Here is a 23,448-nt window from a genome sequence, read left to right on the forward strand (position 1 = left end):
CTTCAATGTTGCAAAAATCGCTACATAGACGTTGCGGTGAGGTAATTCGTTTCGCGGAGAGACGAGGTACGTTTTCGTTTACAACGTGTCCTTGGCGTTTCGTTTGCAGGGATACTACCAGTTCCCACCTTTGAATGTTTGATACTTTTTTTAAAATCCAATCTGAAAAAGCAAATCCGTAGAATTTTGAATATGGGGGTTTTTAAGGTCACTGAACATGATTTTGGCATTTATATTCCCCCCTAACCTCGAAATAAGCCCTTAACGAGGGGAGCTGAGGCATGCCAAATCACAAAATTTCGAAAAATTCAACATGTGAATCGAAGAGGGGAGGTTTCGAGTCACTGAGGTTGACTTTAGCATTCATATTCCCGTTAACCTCGAAATAAGTCCTCAGTCAATGGGCGGAGGGGGGGGGGGGTGTGCAAAACATGAGATTTCGAAAAATTCAACATGCGTATTGATATTTGATATTCGGGCTTACAGGGTCGATGAAGTTGATTTTAGCATCCATATATTCACCTTAACCTCAAAATGAGTCTTCCAAGGGGAATCTCGAAATGAGCTCTCAATTGGGGGGGGGGGTGCAAAACATGAAATTTCGAAAAATTCAATATGGGTATCGAAATAGGGGTTTTTAGGGTCACTGAAGTCGATTTTAGCATTCATACTCCCCTTAACTTCGAAATGAGTCCTCAAGCAAAGGAGGGGGGAGGGTGCAAAACATCAGATTTAAAAAATTCAACATGCGTATCTAAATATGGGTTTTTAGGGTCGATGAAGTTGATTTTAGCATCCATATATTCACCTTAACCTCAAAATGAGCCTTCCAAGGGGAATCTCGAAAAGAGCTCTCAATGGGGGGGGGGGTGCAAAACATGAAATTTCGAAAAATTGAATATGGGTATCGAAATAGGATTTTTTAGGATCATTGAAGTCGATTTTAGCATCCACATTCACCTTAACCTCGATATGAGCCCACAAAAGGGACGGTGCAAAACATGAAATTTCAAAAATTCAGTCTTGATAACAATGTATTGGTTTTTCAACTTTGTAGGGAGACTTGCAAGATTATGAGTATACATGAACGGCTTCTTTGTAATTTGTATCAAATGTTTACGAATGTAAAAATTTTATCAAAGGGGGAAAGCGGGGGGCAAATTTTTTCTCATAAATATTTTTATTTCCAAGCCAAGATACCGAGGACACGTGGTATTTTCCTATCATCGCTCTCGCAGTCTCGCTCAATCTTCATTTTATTCAATAGTTTTCACATTAAAAATAGGTACCGAAAAAAATAGCAGATATGCAATATTTTGCGTAGCAATTTTTTCAACTTTTTTGAGGGCTACGGTCGCGAGCCGGGGTTGGAGTTTTTCCTTACTATGTACGTGCCATAGTACGCCAGGCATGTGATATTTTTAGTTAGAATGGATGTTTTTAAATAAGAACTTTTACCTCACAATAACAAAAAAAAACAACAGTTTTTTAAGATGAGCAGGGTGGAAACCAAAGTATTTTTTAAAAAATGGAATCCACAATTTTTATACTCAAAAATGTCCATGTTTTGATATAAACCCATAAATTTTTGAAATTAAAATTGGCATGTTTTACAGAATTTTAAAATTGGCAGTTTTTTAAAAACTATTTTGAGGTAAGTATGTACTTACCTGAATTCAATTATTCCTGTATGCAAGAAAAATGCTGGAAAAGTGTTTGAAATCACAGAAGGGAAAGTGGAATTTAATGTAGAAAGCACCTACATACTTATTCATAATCAACTTTTGAAATTTTTCTGTTCTGAGGATTTTTCGAATTTTGGCCTTTACTTTGCAATTTTGGACTATGTGTGAAGTCCAATGGCTGCAATGAAATTCGACAAGGATACATGCCAACCTTCAAGATAGGTACTAGGAAAATTATATCAAAATTAGTAGTTTTCTGCCCGTTTTATCAATTTTTTTTAAATATAATTTTGGTTTTATTTTTTACCATTACCTACTCACAAGTTTTCTTCCACTATTCACCCGTGTTGCTTTTTCATGCCCGAAGGGCGGGTCGTCATCTTGTAAGTGTGGTTGCACTGGCATATTCGTTTTGTTTATAATAATTAATAACACAACACAAAACAACAAAACTTCTAAATACAGAATATAATTTATCTATATTTAGTTGTTTAGATTTATAATTTTTTGACTTTTTTATATGTAAATTACTGTAGTACACATCGTTTAAATAATCATTTTTATCTATATTTTACAAAGTTTTTAAGGGGTTGGGGTTGATGTTGGGGTGGGAGAGAAGTTGATACAATTTTTTTATGTTGTGTTTTGGTACACGACCACCATAAAAAGTCCAGCCCAGTGTGAAATTTCACCAGCCTTGTCACCTGTGTCGTTCTGTCTACCTACTGGTCTGGTGGACATTGCAGAGATCTGTACTACAAAGTTTACAAAAAAAGCCATCAGGAGGGTTATTTGTGGCAATCAATTCGCAAATTCCATCTTCGGTATAGTTTCCGGGCATGTCATTATATCCTATTCGCACCAATTCATATCCGTCTGAAATAATGAAAGTCTACATGATGAAAAATTCGTTTGCTGTTAAATAGTATCTCGCTACTTTGGGTTCCAATGCTTCATTTTTCTTTCTCATTGAATGTTAGATCATATGATCATAAGATTTTATGTAGGTAGGTATCATAATTATTTGAAATTGGAAAATGTAAAATGGAAGTAGGCAACTTTTTTGACTAATGAAAATTAAAACGGATAAAAAAATGGAGTATGAAACTGATTTTTTTATGTATTTTCTGGTGGAAAATTGTTCACTTTTCTTTTTGATTTTGTTTTTGTTTTTCGACTGACTTTCTTTCAAATTTTTAAAGATGCCCAAAATTAGCATGTTTGACACTACATATTAATAAGCATGCCATCTGGATTCCAAGTTTTTCAAAAACTTTAGTGAAAAAAAATCACTGTAGTAGTTATTTCTCACCTTCCAATCGACGTTTGAGGGTGCCACAAAACACTGTAAAATTTTCTTGACCAGGTGTGTATTCTTTTATAGGAACTTTCTCGTTCCCATCCAAACAATTTTTAGCTGCAGCCCCCAAATCTGTACTGTTTACTAAGCAGTCATAACATTTCAATCCGTTTCCTGCGGTTCAAAAAAGTTAGGTGCGTCAGAAAGGCATATGGAGGGGAGGTATATTATGTTGATAATTTCAAGATAGATTCATTCGTAATAATAATGTATCGAATTAAGTAAAAAAAAAATATTTACCTTTTGATATTTGAGTCAACAAGATCAAACCGTAAAATATTAAAACCGGACTGTAGTGACACATACTTAGGCTTTCACTGGTTTATAACAAGTTTGAAGGATGAATCGATGGAGAAGTGAATGTACAAATTAGTTTCGACGAAAATTCTGATGGTAATTTATTCAACCAGTTCAACAAAATGCTTTTTCTGAAATCATTTGAGGAACAAAGGAGTTTTTATTGCTTCTTGTCACAAATTAAACGACGTTTCTCAACTGCCCTGCCCCATATCATCTCGAGAGGAGATGAATATTAAGGCAGACAAGAGAGAAGATGCACGTTTGCATAATTGAAAAAAAAATTTCCATCTGGCAATTTATAGCAACTGTGTCATTCACGGAAAATATCTAATTTGATTCACGGTCATTTTCCCAAATCCGAATTCCACTCTCTAAATTTGAAACAGTCAATTTCACTGCTTAGCAGTCACGACATTTTGCCTTTTTAAAGCAGTAGTTTTTTTTTACTGCAAAACAGTGAAAAAAACTACTGCTTTAAAAAGGCAAAATGTCGTGACTGCTAAGCAGTGAAATTTGACTGCTTTAAATTTAGAGAGCAGGGATGGATATTTCCCGAATACCATTTTTCCAAAATACCCCCAAAAATGTTTTTAGTATAAAGTTCTGAGATACACCAATTTATTGCTGACATAGGTAAGTATTCGTTAGGTATAATTTAAAATGATACTCTCTAAATTTGAAACAGTCAATTTCACTGCTTAGCAGTCACGACATTTTGCCTTTTTAAAGCAGTAGTTTTTTTTTACTGCAAAACAGTGAAAAATTACTGAATTGGTCAGTCAAAATGATTTTTTACTGACCAACTCAGTAATTTTTCACTGTTTTGCAGTAAAAAAAAAACTACTGCTTTAAAAAGGCAAAATGTCGTGACTGCTAAGCAGTGAAATTGACTGTTTCAAATTTAGAGAGCAATGTTGGCAATTTTTAACAAAAAAAAGAGAGGCTTTGGTAATTCACTAAAAAATAATTATTTTACAAGACTTTTCAGCAATTCTGGTAAACAATTAACATGTATTCAATTTTTGGTAAAAAACTGGGCTTTTTCACAATTTGTTTTGTCGTGAAAGTGCGACTTTTTCGCAACTTTTTGTAAGAAACACAGATTTTTAGCAGTTTTTAGCGAGAAATCGAACCATTGAAGGCTTCCGAATGATCCAAAACCATCACCAATAATTTCAAGTGGGGAGGGGAAAAGTCAAAAGTACGCCATAAATCCTGTTTCAGTATTTCACCAGTGGTCATTCGGGATTTAGGGTTTTGGGAAAACGAATTCGGGATGTTGGGTGGTAACATCAAGATTTGCAACAAAACAAAAACAAAAATGAAGTAAAAATAACAAAACTTGATTGTTCGTTGATTAATTCAGGAATACGAAACAAAAATAAGCTATTTAATTTAATATTAAGGTTCGAGATGGAGAAACCCGCAAAATGGCACATACGAGTACAAAGTGTGACTGTAGGAAATACATGTGAATACTTTGTAAGTCAAAAATGAATCTCACTAAATTTTAAAAGGTTCTCAAAAATTCAAATTCTTTTCTTTTACCAAGAATTCTGCGCCTAAATTAGGTCCCTACATTATTTCTCATCCAATTACTTCAACAGAATAGAACCGGTTCTATTATATGTAAGTATAGGTATATCCAAACGTATCCCGAATTTTTTTGGTTCGAGTACTCGTTGAACTATTCTAGCCTCAAAAGTTGAGTAATTTCTTACTTGATAACACTTGTATCCGACACTTTGTAACTGACTAAGTTATACACACGTCCGCGGCAGAAAAACTTTCGGTAACTTCGAGTACGAATTAGGCAGTAGGCGATATTTATAATGATTTTTTTTCATCCGCTTTCCAACGTAAATTAAGTAAGCATTTATTGTACATATTTCCTATGTGACATTGAGCACATTGTATTATACAATTTAATGCACAATTGCACATAAAAGCTCTGTATTTGCGATTGAATTTCTAAACAAGATTACCTCAGCGTAAATTTTTTTCGTAAGTGATCGCTGCTCTGTGTTTTTACTATTTCTTTTGTTTCTACAGAATGTTTTTGAAATACTTAAACGACTTGATTGACACGTTTATGTTCATACAGTGCGACAATTGCCACACCATACAATTCTCATTTCTTTTCATATCACCTTCCTTGTACGGACATCATTTAAAAGAATTATCTTGACCGTAATAAAAAATTTTCTCCGACTTTGGTTTCTACCATTTAATCGTAAAAAAAAATATCCAACTTGGAAAGGGCTCCATACAAAAGGATTAATATAGCTTTGGGGACCAAAGAATGTTTATATTTTAGAAAAATTTTATTCAGATAAATTCTAAAGCAGAGATGGTAAATTTATGGATAAGTTGAATTTTTAATGTTTTTAAATGGGAGGAGGAGATCTGGCACTTTTTTTTTTACATGAAATTCAACAACTTTGAGCGGAGGAATACGCGAGCGGATGTGTTTTTTTTTTGTCAAATTGAGACTAATTTTTGCTAAAATTGTCAGTCTTGCATTTTGCAAAAAACTGTCAAAAATTCTCGGTTTTTCAAAAATTGAAAAAAAATCTACTTTCTGGTAAAATGGCTAAAAATTGTCGTTTTTTTTACAGAAAATTCCCCCAAAAATATCATGTTTCTCTAAACATTGTCCAAAAGTGTAGATAAGGTAGAGTGGGGTAATTCCAAAAACGGGGTACGCCTAACTGCAAAATTGTGACCTCATGCTAACAAATATCAATTTTCTGGTTGTGCCAACTAGGGGGTGTCGAAGCAACAACCTTTACCGACATATTCACCTGGTCACAACTCGCGAGGTTCAACTTGTCGCTCCGTAGCAAACACTTTTATCAAAACATGTTGAAACCACTCATAAGTAAAGTGAGAGGTGTTTTTTTAAAAAATGCATGTGAAATAGAAAAAACTGTCGATTTATCTGGAATTTTCACGATTTAGGGTCATGAAGGATTAAAGTTTAAGGTAAGATATCGCAATTTGAAAAAATTTGTTTATTTTGGCCGTAAATTGCGTTTTTGCAATTACCCCAGAAAAAATCGACTCAGGGTAATTGCAAAAATGATTTTTTTTTTCATTTTTGCACTTACCACAAATATTTTTTTGCCTTGAAAATGGTTCGAAATTACAAAAAAAAAAAAATACATAAACTTCCACGGTTACATGATGAGTTACACGTTAGAGAAGTGATTAACAGTTTTACTGAATTTTTAAATTATTGCTCCCTTTCAATGTTTTACTAATATATTTGACGAAAAATGAATTTCTATCACGAGTTTTTTACATAAAAAACATCAGAAATGATCAATAGTTGATTTTTTGTTCATTTTAGCGAGTTTTAAAAAAAATAATTTTTCAACATTTTTTCACTCTCCTAAAAATTTTTTTGGAAAGTGGAAAAGTTATCGAATTTTTTACCGAATCAAGACCACGAATACATCAAAAGTTAGCAAATGACACGTAGAATACAGTGAGTGTGTTGAAAATTCAAAAAAATTATAAAATACAAAAAATATTGCCCACTTTTGCATTTACCCCAACATGGGGTAAATGCAAAAGTCAATTTTCAAATTTTCTCCACGATTTGTGGACCAACTTGTACCAAAATTTTACGGTTGATAGAGAACCCCCTGAAGTATAAGTGGTACAAATTTCAGCTTCATCCGGGCAACTAATCAAATATAGTGCTTTGCAATTACCCCACTCTACTTTACACATTTTTCAAATAATAATTTTTATCTCTCTTTTACAATGGTTGGGGGGGGGGATACGATATTTTTGTGTGTGTTTTGGTATACGTGACCGCCGCAAAAAAGCTCGCCTGGTGTGAAACACCAGCCTTGTCATCCGTGTCATTCTTTCTGTGGGCCCGGCCATTGTGCGAAATTTCTGTTTTGTGTAGAACTTTTTTTTTTTTTTAAAACAGGGTTTTAAACACGTTTTCAACACAAATTCATTTGTTTTGGATTTAGTTTTTCAAATATGCGTTATCCAGTCATCAACTTTCAAGATGCGACGTCATAAAATAGCTATAAGGCTCAAGAAATATTAGAAAATTGAAATCAAAACACAAAACTAGCCTTCAAAAAAAAGTATAGAAAGAAGAATGGAAATCTAAAAATTCAGTTCCTTCAATTTCACTACTTTTTCAGCGAGAAATTTGTGATATACTACTATGCTGTACGTGGTATGTTTAGGGTGTGCCCACATGGTAACACTGCGTTGCACTAAGGCAACACTGTGTTGTATTCTCGTCAGCTAGCCATACGAGCCAAGCAACGAGAGTACAGAACACCAGTAGTGTATCCGAGTGCGCGGGTATGTTATTCACAGTTAATCGGTTAATGCAGTCATTTAATTATAAGTATTACTCTCGATTGTTAAGTGTTAGTATTAATTCTTCAGTTATTTCTAGTTAGTGTTTAGATATTATTAAGGATCGATGCGCTGAGATTAGGTTCGAGGCGAGTAGGTGAGAAGGATTAGTGATCTACTCATCGCCATCACGGTAAGAATGTATCATAGAATACTATCAGGAATCTTCGCTGAAAGATACCTTTTGCCAACCCTACACTAGAGAGTGTATAATTATTTTTAAGAAAGTGTCATGTTAACCTATCCGAATACATTCATATATGTAATTAGATAGCTCATGTAACAGAACAGTGTTGTTAATATCACACTCATTATAAATATTTCATCTTGTATTTCTTGTTGTTATTTATGGTGTATGTGAACATCTGTTAAGAGTGTAAAAGCAACCTTTCCTACTCACGCCCTAGCCGAGCATGTGATATTCTGGTGAGTATTTATAAGAAATACTCTAAGGGATATTTCCAGGAAACAACACAACATTATAGGTAGGTACTCTTACCTATCATGTACTCAAGTCATTTTACCCTCTTACAAATTGAAAAAAAACGCGTTTTTTTTAGGAAATTAAAGTTGAAAAAAAAACTTGTTTAAAACAAAAAAAAAACATTTTAAACAGAATTTTGTTTCAAACACTATCTGTTTTTTTCTCGACGTTTAAAACACTGTTTTAAACTGACAACACTGAAAATAGCGAAAAACATCGACAACTACTGTCTTATAACGTATTCATTTGCACCACGTGCACAACTTTCAAAGTTCAATAAAAACGAAAACTCATCGCCAGCAAATGTGGGTTTTATTACCACGATGTACAAAATACAATTAAATGCAAGTACATCGAGTCAAGTACATAGAGGGGCTTAAGTCGTTTGGACGGATGAATATTGAATGTCGCAATATTAATGGTTAAATACGAAATAACATAACGCGTAACATAACGTTAAATAACGAAACAAAGTTTCTTAAAAATATCTATCGTCTAAGTCAATTGGATTTTCGAAAAGTTGTATTAACGGCGACAACAATTTCACTAGCCTTGTCACCTGTGTCAGTCTGGGCCTGACCATTGCAGAAATCTGTAAAGCAGTAACTGCAAACCCCTCTTTTACTTCTATCACCTAAAACCTCTTTGCACGCGTTATCTGGTGCGTTTTTTATCATCTCTTGACAAATTATTTACTCCAGATCGCCCCACCATGTATGAATAACCATCTGAAATGATGAAAATCTATCTGAAGAGAAACTCGTTTGTTTGTGAAATATTTCGCTTTTGAAATTAGAAAAATGTAACATGTAAGTATAGGTAAGTAGGTAATACCTATTGTCAAACTACTTGATTTCGGACAGTATTTTTGACTTATGAAAATTAAAACAGAAAAAAAAGTGGAATAAATGAATAATAGAACAGATTTTTTATGCATTTTCTGGTGGGATATTGTTCACTTTTCTTTTTTCTTTTGTTTTTTTTCGATAGGCGTTCTTTCATATTATTACAGATGTCCGAAATTAACATGTTTGGCAGTAAATGAAAGTATAATGAAAACTTGAATTAAGACATCATTGTTGCATCTCACCTATCGATGTGATATTGACCATGAAACACACAGCTTTATACTTTTCAATGTTATTATTAATGATGCGTTCTTGTACAGGGACTTTTTCATTCCCGTCCAAACAATTTTTAGTTGCTGCGTCCAAATCTTGACTGTGACCTCCGCACTCATAACATTTCAAACCATTTCCTGCAGTTCAAAAAAGTTAGGAAGGTATATAGAGGTATTACGTTGATACATTTGAATTTTCAGGATGGATTCACAATACGTAATGCGTCGAATTAAGTAAAGAAAATATTTACCTTTTGATATATGAGCCAACAAAATCAAAGCGTAAAATAATACTAAAACTGAACTGTAGTTACACATATTTGTACTTGGGCTTACACTGGTTTATAACAACAGTGAGCGATGAATCAAGAAGTCGATGTACAAATTATTTTCGACGCAAATTGTGATTGTAATTTATTCAACCTGAGAAATAAAGTGATTTGTGGATGAATTTGAGAATTACAACCCCAGCATATCGTAGTGTAGGTGGCTATAGAAAATAAATACCTACATACATATTTTACACATCAAACGATTCGGATCTGGAATTATCATCAGAAATAGAATTTTCAGAAAAAGCAATAAGAAATTCTGTTTTTTGACCGTATGCAGCTGGATCCGGCTGATGATGATATGAGTCGATTTGGTATCCAGCACAGACTATTTGACCGAAATTTGAGCACTAATTCATTAGGTGAGATGATTCAACTGGTTTTTCAAATTTTCCAACTGCTTGTAAGCAATTACGAGTACTATTAGCGATAGGTAAGAAATTCGATTTCTGATGATAATTCCAGATCCGGCCGACGGTAGTATTATTCGATGGTGTATCGAACAATTCGAACATAGACCCTTTGGCCAAAATTTCAGCTGCTAGTCAAGTTCATGTAGTGGGAAGAAACTGTTACTTTTCAAATTCACACATAACATGAAAAAAAAACCAGGCTTGTTAACCAAAAAAAATGAACTTCACCTAATGTTAAAGGGTTCTCAAAATTCCAAATTCTTTTGTTGCACTTGAATTAGGTACATTAATTCTCATCCAATTACTTTAACAGAATAGGAACCGGTTCTATTAAGTACATATATCCAAACGTATTCCATATTTTCTTGGTTCGAGTACTCTTAGTACCTATTCTAGCCTTAAGGCTCAAATGCTGAATAATTTCTTACTTGATAACACAATTGTTTGCTACACTTTGTAACTGACTAAGCTATAACTAATACTACACACTTCGGCGGCACAAAAACTTTCGGTAACTTTGAGTACGAACTAGACAGTAGGCGATATTTATAATGATTTTTTTTTCATCCGCGTGTCAACGTATATTAAGCAAGCATTTGATAAATTTCCCATACGGTATCTAAAGCGCATTGTATTATAGGTACAATAATTAATGCAATAAACGATGCACATAAATGCTCTGTATTTGCAATTGAATTTCCAACCAAGATTACCTCAGTGCAATTTTTTTTGTAAGTGATCACTGCTCTGTCTTTTTACCATTTCTTCTGTTTCTACATGCCTAATGTTTTTGAAATACTTGAACGAGTTTAGTTTATTATACGTGTTTATATTTATGTTGCTACAATGGTTGCTTCATTCACTGCGACAATTGCTACACCATACAACTTTATTTCAATATACAGGGTCATCCAAAAAAGACTTTACCATTTCAAACGCGCGTATATAAGACAACAGTGTATTTTAGCGCCGAACTCTTGGCAGCACTGAATTCCTTGAAGAATTACATTTTTAAAACACTCCCCACAAAGTCAGTTTGGTACAAACGTTCGGCTGCCAGAGCGATTTTTGTAAAAAAGTACATTTTTACACAAAACCTCATTTTTATCATGTCACAACTTTTGAAAATCGAAAGCTTGGGTACTGAGCAAGAAAGTTTTATGAAAAAGTTCAACTGTCCGTGTGGAAAGAAGCCAGAGAGACCCAAAATAAACATCCTCTCCATAAAATTCAGCAAAAAATGAATTTTGGTGACGTGCTCGATAATCAGTTCAGTGCAGTAAAGTTGAACTGAAAAAAAGTCGAGCACAACTTGCACGATTTGAAATTTGTGAGAAAACAAGGGAATATCTGTGATATGTAGTAGATTGGAAAATGCTTTGGAAATGAATTTCTTCATAGAATGATGTGCTGCGCAGAACACCACCGATATCCCTCTTGTTTCATCTCGAATTTCAAATCGTGCAAGTTGTGCTAGACTTTTTTTCAGTTCAACTTTTCTGCACTGAACTGATTATCGAGCACTAAAGCTCTTTAATACAAGTATGGAAATAGATTATACTCTTAAGAAAGTCATAGGATTGTACATAAGTTTTACGTACTGCGCAGTGCGCGAGCAAGCATCAAATCAGCTGTTCACGTACAACGTTGCACCCCATTGGTTGCTCCACCCACCTCCACCGCGTGACGACACCAACCTGCCATGCGCAGTACGTAACATATACGTAAAATACTATGACTTTCTTAAGAGCATACTCTATTTCCATACTTGTATTTAAGAGCTTTATCGAGCACGTCACCAAAATTCATTTTTTGCTGAATTTTATGGAGAGGATGTTTATTTTGGGTCTCTCTGGCTTCTTTCCACACGGACAGTTGAACTTTTTCATAAAACTTTCTTGCTCAGTACCCAAGATTTCGATTTTCAAAAGTTGTGACATGATAAAAATGAGGTTTTGTGTAAAAATGTACTTTTTTACAAAAATCGCTCTGGCAGCCGAACGTTTGTACCAAACTGACTTTGTGGGGAGTGTTTTAAAAATGTAATTCTTTCTTCAAGGAATTCAGTGCTGCCAAGAGTTCCGCGCTAAAATGCACTGTTGTCTTATATACGCGCGTTTGAAATGGTAATGTCTTTTTTGGATGACCCTGTAAATCTCATGCTGGAAGTGATTTCAAGCTGTTTTGAAATCACCGTCAATATATTTTTGAAAATTCCAGATTTTTGAAAAAAAACCATTTACTTAAAACAAAAAAAATTGCTTTATCACCTTTACCCGGTGACCAAGAATAATGGGATTTCAATGTTATCAAAAAGGAGAGAAAATTCCCGTTATGAAAATTAGAAAATTAAATAATCATGTAAAAAATGGCGTTTGAGTGATTGTTTCAATGAAATATGAAATAATCTTTCATTTTGCATCGAAACAATAATTCGAAAGCACTTTCTCTCGATTGTTATTTTATTTTCCAGTTTTTAATTAGGGAAATTTTTTCCCTTTTTGGCATATCAGAACATTACAAAAACAAAACCCATTATTCTTGGTCACCGGGTAAATACAATATTGGTGCTTCCTAGAGACTCTTGCATTTCTCCGGCGATACTCATTGATGATTTGCAGTATTGTGGTTTTGACGAATGTATTGTTAGTTGGTTTTACTCGTACCTTAGTGGAAGGACACAACCTGTTCAAACTAGAGATGTTTTGAGTGCTATGGCTCAGGTGTTACGAGGAGTACCTCAGGGGAGCCTGTTGGGGCCTCTTCTTTTTCTAATTTACATCAATAGACTACATACACGAAAAAAAAAATTAATAAAAATTACTATTTCAGTACAGTAACCGGATCCCATTCAAAAATAATAGTGATTTTTACTCAGCCAAAAAATACATTTTACCTATCTAGAATTAGGTAAAAATTTATTACTCTCATAGTAAAATTCACTAATCTCATAGTAAAATTTACTATTCTCATAGTAAAAATCCCAATATTTTTGAATGGGATCCGGTTACTGTATGAAATAGTAAAAATTATCCATACTTTTTTTTTCGTGTAAGCTTCCCTTTGAGAGGTGTTCTTAGTGCTTTTGCTGATGATCAGGGCTCGGATATTCTTTCTCTAAAAAACCCAAAATATGCGCTTAAATATTCCCTAAAAAATGCCAAAATATGCTCTAAAAAGTAAAAATATTCCCTAACGATTTATGGGCATTGTTTTACAGGAAAAATCAATTCCTATACAATTTTACTAATATTGTTGTGTCATACCAAGAATTCATGAACAAAAGTGCGAAACAGAGCATTTTAAAATCACGAAAAGGTAATTCTAATTCCATCATTAAATGAATAAAAAACAAATAAAATGAACAAAACAAAAATAAGTAGGTATACAAGTGAGCTATTGTCAGTTTCACAAGTTTTAAGGTGAAAAATAAAAAATATCCAAAATACTAATTTGATGCAAAAATTTGAATTGAGCAAAATATTCCCTAAAAACCATTAAACATGTAAAATATGCTCTAAAAACGTAAAATATTCCCTAAGAAATGCCAAAATATGCTTTTACATGCTTTTATGGTGAAATATGCCAAAATATGCCCTAACAAATTAGGCTCATTTTACTTAAAATTTCATGAATCGTGGAGATAATGTTGGAATATTGTTGGCTGAGATCAACTTTTATATATTAATCAAACTTCAGTAATACATGGTTACGTACTACGATCCTATTTATATTGATTCTATTTATTCTTTTCCTGTAAATAAACTATTCGTGATTTAGCCTCCATACGTGATCCTTGATTTTCTTTCTTTTATTCTTGTTGTTGACATTGTATTACGATAGGTTATGAGCCCAGATCATTAATTTTTTTTAAAAATATAAATATTTTTTTTGGACTGAATTAAAAATGGAAAAGGACAAACCCTCATTTATTTTTGACGGAACGAGATTTGATGATTTTAAATTTCGAATGAACCTACACCTCGCGAATTTAGAGCTTAAAAAATATATCGACGAACCAGTGCCAGAAAATCCTACTGCCGCTTGGAAGAAAGGTAACATTTTAACGAAGTTGCAAATCGCGAATCACGTTAATGACGAAAATCTTCAATCGCTTAAAGATCAAGAAAATGCGCGTGATATGTGGAATGTACTTCTTAAAAGGTATGAACGTAAAACCGCTGTTTCTAAAATGATGCTCATTCGGAAATTAACTAATTTAAAAATGCCCGATAATTCGGATTTAAATAATCATATTCTTGTTTTTGAAAACCTCGTACGAGACTGTAAAAATGCCGGAATCGATTGGGACGACAGTTATTGGCCATGTTTTCTGCTCGGCACCTTGCCTACCAGTTATTCAGTAATTGTAGCAGCGTTGGAAGCAAATTCTACTGTTCTCGAAATGGAGGAGGTCAAATCAAAATTATTAGATTTCTATCAAAAACTGTCCGAAACCAAAAATGACGTCGACGAAAACTCCAAAAACTCAGTAATGTATGTAAACGGTAGAGGTAATTCTAATTCGAATTCTTATCGCGGTAGAGGCAGTAGAGGCAGACGTCGTGGTGGCAACTTTTTTCGTAATTCGTACTCTCAGCATCGATATCCTGACCGTGATTATTCTAATTCTCGCTACAACGATCGTGATCAAAATAATGATCAGAATGGTGGTCATCGAAGTCAAAATAACGGTCATCAAAATAATGGTCATCAAAATCATGGTCACCGAGGCTACTATCATCATAATCGTAATTCGTATCATCCGTATCGTCGAGGCGGTCGAGGCCGATTCAATCGTTATTCAAAAGACAACAGAACTGACTCCGATCACAAAAATGATGGTTCTTCTAATTCGAATGGAAATGTGAATTTGATCGAACGAAATGAGCATAGTTGTATGTCCACTACCAAATCTGATGCTTCGAAAACTGTGAGTTTTTATTTAGATTCTGGTTCAACTGACCATATTATGAATGATAAAACAAATTTAGAAGATATTAAAAATTTAAAAACTCCGATTAAATTTAACGTCGCTAAAAATGGTGTGAATATTATGGCATCAGAATTCGGAAATTTAACAGTATTTAGTAATCAGAATTTGAAAGTGAAAATTAATGAAATTTTATACGTACCTGAACTGAGACACAATTTATTGTCTGTTAGAAAATTAATTTTAAATGGACTTAGAATAATCTTCGATAGAGATGAAGTTTTAATACTGAAAAATGGAAATTCGATTGCGAAAGGTTATTTCGATGGTACTTTATATAAATTTGATTTTTATTTGCAAAATGAAATTTTGGAAAATCCTAAAATTCTATCTATAACTGCAGACGTAAATATTTGGCATCAAAGATTAGGCCATATAAGTAAAGATAATTTGAAACTTCTGACGAATAAAAATTTAGTGATTGGTATACCAGAATTGAAAAATAATATTGACGAAAACTGTGAAACATGTGTCTTGAGTAAAATGTGTAAATTACCATTTAATAAAGAAAAAGAAAATAGATCAAATCAAATTTTCGAAGTAATACATTCTGACGTATGTGGTCCATTTCAAAACTCTATAAATTGTGAAAAATATTACGTGACATTTATCGATGATTATAGTCATTTCACTTATGTGTATATTTTAAAATCGAAATCTGAAGTTTTTGAAAAATTTAAAATTTTTAGAAATATGGTAAACAATCAATTTAAAAGTGAAATTTCGAAATTTTATTGTGATAATGGTAAAGAGTATTTATCCAACGAATTTAAAACGTATTGTGAAAATGTTGGTATTGAAATTCGTAATACTAATTGTTACACACCTGAGCAAAATGGTAAAAGTGAAAGAATGAATTTGACAATTTTAAATAAAGTTCGAGCTTTGCTTATCAATGGAAAATTTTCGAAAGGTTTTTGGGCTGAAGCAGTCTTGACAGCTGTTCATATAATTAATAGATCGCCAAGTAGAGCAATTAATATGACACCTTATGAGAAGCTCTATAATAAAATACCTGATATTTCTTATTTTAAAGTTTTTGGTTGTCTTGCTTATGCTCTGATAAAATCGCTTAATGGTAAACTTGAACCCAGAGCTACTCGTTGCATGTTTCTCGGATATACTCATAATGGTTTTAAATTATATAATTTGGAAAACAAACGAATTATTTTTGCTAGAGATGTCAGATTTAATGAATATAATTTTCATACGGTTCAATCAAATAATATTGACGATTACAACGAATTTAATATTACGAAATTTGAAGATAATAAAATTGTACCCAATGTTATCGTAAATAATCAAAACAAAAACGTTTTAGAAGTTGATAAAGTTGAAAACAAGCAGCCAAATATTTTTGAGTATTATTCTTTAGCAGTAGATGCAATTTATGACGATGTTCCGAAATGTTTTAGTGAAATTGAATATAGATCAGATAAAATTAATTGGTTAGAAGCTATAAAAGTCGAAGCTGGTGCTTTAAAACAAAACAAAACTTGGACTTTGGTTCCTAGACCCAAAAATAAAAATATTATTGGCAGTAAATGGGTATTTGTTATCAAAACAAACGAATTTGGAATAATTTCTCGATATAAAGCTAGATTAGTTGCATTAGGATATGCACAAAAATTTGGAATTGATTATGACGAAATATTTTCTCCGGTAGCACGATTATCCTCGTTTAGAATTTTATTAGCGATATCTGTGCAATTTGGTTTTCATATACATCAACTTGATGTCAAAACTGCCTTTTTAAATGGAGATCTGTTAGAAGAAATATTTATGGAAATCCCTGAAGGGTTTACACAAAACTATGATATGGTATGTAAATTAAATAAAAGTCTTTATGGTTTAAAGCAAGCACCAAGATGTTGGTATCAAAAATTCGATATTTTTCTTAAATCACTTGGTTTTGTTAATTTTGAAAATGAATATTGCCTTTACGTGAAAATTGATGAAAATCCAGAAAATTGTATTTATTTATTATTATACGTTGATGATATTATAATTGCTTGCAAAAATCTAGAAATTTTGAATAAAATTAAAAATATTTTCAAAAGCAAGTTTGAAATGTCCGATATGGGAGAGGTAAAATATTATCTCGGCATACACGTTGAAAAACATGAAAATAAAATTGTTCTCTCTCAAAAATCGTATTTAGAGAAAGTCTTGAAAAAATTTAATATGAATGATTGCCGATCTGTTTCGATTCCTCTGGATGTTGGTGTTGATTTAAATGAAATTAATAAAAACGATGAAAATTCAAATTTACCTTGTCACCAAGCAATTGGATGTCTTATGTATGCAATGTTAGCAACTAGACCCGATTTATCTGTATCCGTAAATATTTTGAGTAGATTTCAGTCAAAGAATAATGAATATTTGTGGCAATGTATAAAACATGTTTTAAGATACGTGAAAGGCACCTTAGATTTGAAGTTGACTTTTAAAAAGTGTAATGTTAATGATATTTTACTCGGATATAGTGATTCAGATTGGGCAAGTAATGTAATTGATCGAAAATCTACTTCTGGATTTATTTTTAAATTATTCGGTAATACTATTTCTTGGGTCACTAGAAAACAAAATTGTGTGGCACTTTCGTCCACTGAAGCTGAATATATTGCATTGACTGAAACGATAAAAGAGGCTAAATTTTTAATTTCTGTGCTTAAAAATCTAAAAGTATTACCTGAAAACTTGCCAATTACGATTTATGGAGACAATATGAGTGCAATTAAGATTGCTATAAATCCAGTGAATTTTAAACGAACGAAACATATTGATATCAGATATCATTTTATTCGAAACGAAATTAAAAATAATATAATTGATTTGAAATACGTTTCAACTTCTGCAAATGTAGCAGATATTTTTACGAAATTAACCAGTAGAGTAATTTTTGAAAGACTCAGATCCGAACTTGGTTTAATTTATTAATGATGCTTTGTTTTCAGATATCAGCAAATTTTTGATAAGAGATTTACCTAGATTTACCTTATGTTTGATTAAGAGAGGCTGTTGGAATATTGTTGGCTGAGATCAACTTTTATATATTAATCAAACTTCAGTAATACATGGTTACGTACTACGATCCTATTTATATTGATTCTATTTATTCTTTTCCTGTAAATAAACTATTCGTGATTTAGCCTCCATACGTGATCCTTGATTTTCTTTCTTTTATTCTTGTTGTTGACATTGTATTACGATAGATAATTGAAAAATTCCCTATCCCCTACGCATACAAAAAATAATATGCTCCAGCATAAAAATCCGAGCCCTGCTGATGATACTTGTTTTAGTTATCTCTGCCAAGACTGTGGATGAACTTGTTCATCTGCTCAATGAGGATTGAAAAACAATTGCAGGCTGGTTTGAGAGCAGGGGACTCAAAATAAACTCTTCAAAGTCGGAATTGCGTGTGTTTGGTTTTCAAGAGCAGTATGTTCGGGACTTGGGTGGTCAAGTATATTTCCATGATGGTGGTTGCAATGGGTCATGTAACTGTGCTCCTCTGGTGCAGGTCATGCAACATAAATATTTGGGGGTTCATGTGGATGATAGTTTATCTTGGAGGGTACATTGTGTCAATCTGAGAGATAAACTTTGCAAAATTGTTCACTTATTGAAATACCTCTCTGGTATGGTGTCTCTAGCTCTTTTGCGGAGGTTCTACAGGATGTCATGTTACATTCTTATAATTTTTCTGATTTTTTTCAAAATGGGAGGGGGGGAGGTGCAGGATGTTAGAATGGCACAATGCTAGAATCCAGAATTTTAATTTTTTTTTTTAAATTGAAAATGAAGTGGGAGTTTGATGGAGCTTTCAGCGTAACCTGACTACACTAGGTATACTATGGCTGCTGCGTAGCATACATGTGAGTAGTATAGTTCTTTCACACAGAAAAGGGTTAATAATATTGACCCGCTTCTCTCTGTAAAACGGAGGCTTCCAAATAAACAAAACGTCAAACAATCTATACCTACCTACTCTGCCGCCGACTATTTCTCTTTCTAATTACTCATAAGGTTTTTATTTTTTCATCTCCAGCATACAGTGAGATGGTGCGACTTGAGTGCTTTTTGCTGGTTTCAACCTTTCAACCTCATTTGAATTTTTCCTAGGATAACAAAAAGTGTATTTTCCGGCTATTTTCACGTGTTTTTCGACTTTTAGAACAGCCTGTAGCCCCTCCAAATTGACCTGGACTTCTTTTTATTTTTCATTTCACTCCAGCTATCGATAATATTTCAGAATTTCAAGTTTTTCATTATTCCCTTAGTCAGAGTTTTGTGTTTCATTTTCGTTGGGTGTTTGCAATTTTATTTCAAGTTTGCCAATCGTGTAAATTCTAAAAATATCCCTGCGAATAGAAAAATTTTGATTTTATGAATTTTTCTCCAAGGAGAGGTATGTTGTATTTTTCATATTATATTTTTCAACGAGTACCTATTCAAATTCTGTATTTTCAATGAAAATTTGAGTAAGTAATCCATAAAACATAGGTATAATATGAAAAATTTAGCTTAATGGAAAAATGATAGAGGTGTTTTGTGCAAGCACGTGGGTTAGATAATGCGGCCATAGAAAAAATCTGAGCTTCGAGGTAGCGATTTTTGAAAATTTCAAAATTCAAAATTCTAATGTGGGAGCTGAACTCAAAACTGGCAGCTGGAATTTCAATGAAGGGAACAATTCACACGGATCTCTGATATGATTCTAAGAATGTTTTCACATTTCAAGTTCATAGTGAGGCTGCACTGTCATTTATTCCTTTTGTTTAATACAAGTAACACAACACAAAACAACAAAACTTCCGAACATACATTACAGTTAGGTACCTACTTATATTAATTTAGTTATTAAAATTTGTCATTTCTGACCTTTTTTTAATATTACTGTAGTAGGTAAGGTGCACAATACATACACATCTTTCAAATACACAGGTTATCTTGTTTATCTATCTTTTACAAGGTTTTCAAGCGGGTGGGGAGGAAGTTGAAACAATTTTTATGTGTGTTTTGGTACGCGACTGCCACAAAAAGGCCAGTCTAGTGTGAAATTTTATCAGCCTTGACATCTTTGTTGTTGCAGCGATCTGTTCCACAAACTTCACAATCAACATCAGGAAGATCATAATCATATGCGCTCAAGTATGCGCAAGCAGCATTATATCCAACCTTTCCGGGCAACCTATCATATCCCCTTCGCCACACTTTAATATATCCATCTGAAATAATAAAAATCCACATATATAGACACATAATGAAAAAAACTGCGTTTTTTGTAAAATATCTCGCTACTTTTCGTCCCAATGCTTCATTTTTCTTTCTCATTGAATGTTAGAATAAGATCTTCAGTTTTTATGTAAATATCACAATTTGAAATATTAGAAAATGTAAAATGGAAGTAGGCAACTGATTTCGGACAGTATTTTTGACTAATGAAAATTAAAACAGATACAATGTGGAGTATGAAACTGATTCTTTTATGCATTTCACTTTTTCTTTTGATTTTGTATTTTTCGACAGACTTTCTTTCAAATTCTTAAAGATGTGCCAAATTAGCACGTTTGATAGTATGCCATCTGGATTCGAGTTTTTCAAAAACTTAGGTGAAAAAATCACTGTAGCATTTCTCACCTTCCCATCGACGTTTGAAGGTGACACATACCGCTGTAAAACCTGGCATAGGTGTGTATTCCTTTATAGGGACTTTCTCGTTCCCATCCAAACAATTTTTAGTTGCAGCGTCCAAAGTACTGTTTGAGCGACACTCATAACATTTCAAACCATTTCCTGCAGTTCAAAAAAGTTAGTACATATGTCAGAAAGGCATAATATGGAGGTATGGCATATGGAGGTATTATGTTGATACATTTTTAAGGATAAATTCATTCATAATAATTAATAATGCATCGAATTAAGTAAAAAAAAAAAGCATTTACCTTTTGATATTTGAGTCAACAAGATCAAAGCGTAAAATATTAAAACCGAACTGTAGTTACACATACTTAGGCTTTCACTGGTTTATAACAACTTTGAACGACGAATCGATGGAGAAGTGAATGTACAAATTAGTTTGGACGCAAATTGTGATGGTAAGTATTTATTCAACCAGTTCAACAAAATGCTTTTTCTGAAATCATTTGAGGAACAAAGAAGTTTTTATTGCTTCTTGTCACAAATTAAACAACGTTTCTCAACTGCCCTGCCCCATATCATCTCGAGAGGAGATGAATATTAGGGCAGGCAAGAGAGAAGATGCATGTTTGCATAATTGACAAAAAATGTTCCATCTGGCAATTTATAGCAACTGTGTTATTCAGGGAAAAATCTCTTGAAATCTGCTCTAAAATGTATGGAATTTGATTCACGGTCATTTTCCCAAATCCGAATTCCAGGGATGGACATTTCCCGAATATCATTTTCCCAAAATACCCCCAAAAAATGTTTTTAATGTTCTGAGATACACCAATTTATTGCTGACATAGGTATTCGTTATAATTTAAAACGATACCTTGCCCTTGGATTCGCGTATGAAGAAGTCAAGTTTTTTGTAACTTTTTGCCAAAAAATAGCACTTTAGACAAAATGGTAAAATATTTCACAGTTTCTGGCTGAACGCGAGTGCGAGACAACGTTACCAATTTTTAACCAACAAAGTGAGGCTTTGGTAATTCAATAAAATTAATGTTTTACAAGACTTTTCAGCAATTCTAGTTAACATGTCTTCAATTTTTGGCGAAGAGCTGGGCTTTTTTCCAATTGTTGGCGAAAAAGTGACAATTTTTGTCATGAAAGTGCGACTTTTTTGCAACTTCTTGTAAGAAACCCAGATGTTCAGCAGTTTTTATCGAGAAATTGAACCATTGAAGGCTTCCGAATGATGGGAAAACGAATTCGGGATGTAATGAATCTCACCAAATTTTAAAAGGTTCTAAATAATTCAAATTCTTTTCTTTTACCAAGAATTCTGCGCTTGAATTAGGTATCTACATTATTTCTCATCCAATTACATACTTTAACAGAATAGAGTAAGTATCCCGTATTTTCTTGGTTCGAGTTGTACTCGTTGAACTATTCTAGCCTCAAAAGCTGAGTAATTTCTTACTTGATAACACTTGTTTGCTACACTTTGTAACTGACTAAGCTATAAACACTTCGGCGGTACAAAAACTTTCTTTCGGTAACTTCGAATAAGAACTAGGCAGTAGGCGATATTTATAATGATTTTTTTTCATCCGCGTTCCAACGTAAATTAAGTAAGCATTATTGTACATATTTCCTATGTGACATTAAAAGCACATTGTATTATACAATTTAATACAGTAAACAATGCAAATTGCACATAAAAGCTCTGTATTTGCGATTGAATTTCTAAACAAGATTACCTCAGCGCAAATTTTTTTCGTAAGTGATCGCTGCTCTGTGTTTTTACCCTTTCTTTTGTTTCTACAGAATGTTTTTGAAATACTTACTTAAACGAGTTGATTGACACGTTTATGTTCATACAGTGCGACAATTGCCATCACCATACAATTCTCATTTCTTTTCATATCACCTTCCTTGTACGGACATCATTTAAAAGAATTATCTTGACCGAAATAAAAAAATTTCTCCGACTTTGGTTTCTACCATTTAATCGTAAAAAAAAATATCCAACTTGGAAAGGGCTCCATACAAAAGGATTAATATAGCTTTGGGGACCAAAGAATGTTTATATTTTAGAAAAATTTTATTCAGATAAATTCTAAAGCAGAGATGGTAAATTTATGGATAAGTTGAATTTTTAATGTTTTTAAATGGGAGGAGGAAGTCTGGCACTTTTTTTGAAATTTTTTTTTTTTTGATTCATTTTTCTCTGCATTGAAATTTTTTACTCTAGGTTTTGTCACCTTTTCGAGCTGTTTTGGTAATTAAAGCTGCTCGTACTTTTTGTGGGGGGGGGGGACCTGAGTGCAAGCCTTGCATCTTCAAAAAAATTAATTCTAAATGTAGATTATGTACTTCTTTGATTGGAAAAATATTTCGATTTAACGGCTATAGGTACCTAAAGATTTTTCACTCGTTTCACATCTTGCATTCCACCGTAAAAAGTAAAAGTACATTCTATACAGAATTACTGTTCATAATTAAATAATACCTAAATACGCACGAGAAAGAAAAATACACGAACAATTATCGTATTTCATACAATACGTGATTGTGTGCGTTGTGTTAGGGGAATTATGATTAATTCGTCCTTGACTGTGGACTAGGTATGAGTATGTTTGTTGTATGCGTAATTGCGTAAGTCTAGGGTCTAGGTACTGGTACTCAAGATGGTCTAATAGGTGTGCTTGGATATTTATTTGCACATA

The 23,448-nt window shown here is 33.0% G+C and overlaps 2 protein-coding genes and 1 long non-coding RNA gene across 10 annotated transcripts in view; 1 reads left to right on the plus strand and 2 right to left on the minus strand.

The window, feature by feature from the left end:
- LOC135844758 (uncharacterized) overlaps positions 1-23,448 on the plus strand; it is a 126,865-nt gene that overhangs the window by 31,849 nt on the left and 71,568 nt on the right. The window lies entirely within an intron of this gene.
- LOC135844665 (uncharacterized) lies at positions 2,146-22,353 on the minus strand. Of its 5 annotated transcripts, none has more exons than XR_010558600.1 (4): positions 22,200-22,349; positions 21,034-21,224; positions 2,998-3,159; positions 2,146-2,561 (listed from the first exon to the last, which is right to left on the minus strand). XR_010558600.1 is itself a non-coding variant. In XM_065362957.1 (4 exons), exons 2-4 carry the CDS (start codon positions 21,095-21,097, stop codon positions 20,138-20,140), a joined length of 399 nt encoding a protein of 132 aa, XP_065219029.1. In that variant the 5' UTR covers positions 21,098-21,224; positions 22,200-22,353; the 3' UTR covers positions 19,823-20,137. The 5 variants fall into 5 exon arrangements, 2 of the variants coding, with proteins under 2 accessions (XP_065219029.1, XP_065219040.1); XR_010558599.1 differs by lacking the exon at positions 21,034-21,224 and adding an exon at positions 3,286-3,473 and having other exon boundaries at positions 22,200-22,338; XR_010558598.1 differs by lacking the exons at positions 21,034-21,224; positions 22,200-22,349 and adding exons at positions 3,286-3,473; positions 5,067-5,261.
- LOC135844664 (uncharacterized) lies at positions 8,518-10,706 on the minus strand. 3 transcript variants are annotated; one of them, XR_010558597.1, is made up of 5 exons: positions 10,518-10,706; positions 9,856-9,886; positions 9,596-9,767; positions 9,315-9,482; positions 8,518-8,952 (listed from the first exon to the last, which is right to left on the minus strand). It is a non-coding gene; the product is annotated as an uncharacterized LOC135844664 (long non-coding RNA). The 3 variants fall into 3 exon arrangements; XR_010558596.1 differs by lacking the exon at positions 9,856-9,886 and having other exon boundaries at positions 10,318-10,700; XR_010558595.1 differs by lacking the exon at positions 9,856-9,886 and having other exon boundaries at positions 10,518-10,698.

This window comes from Planococcus citri, chromosome 1 (assembly GCF_950023065.1).
Source record: "Planococcus citri chromosome 1, ihPlaCitr1.1, whole genome shotgun sequence".
In the NCBI taxonomy this organism is placed as follows: Eukaryota; Metazoa; Arthropoda; class Insecta; order Hemiptera; family Pseudococcidae; genus Planococcus; species Planococcus citri.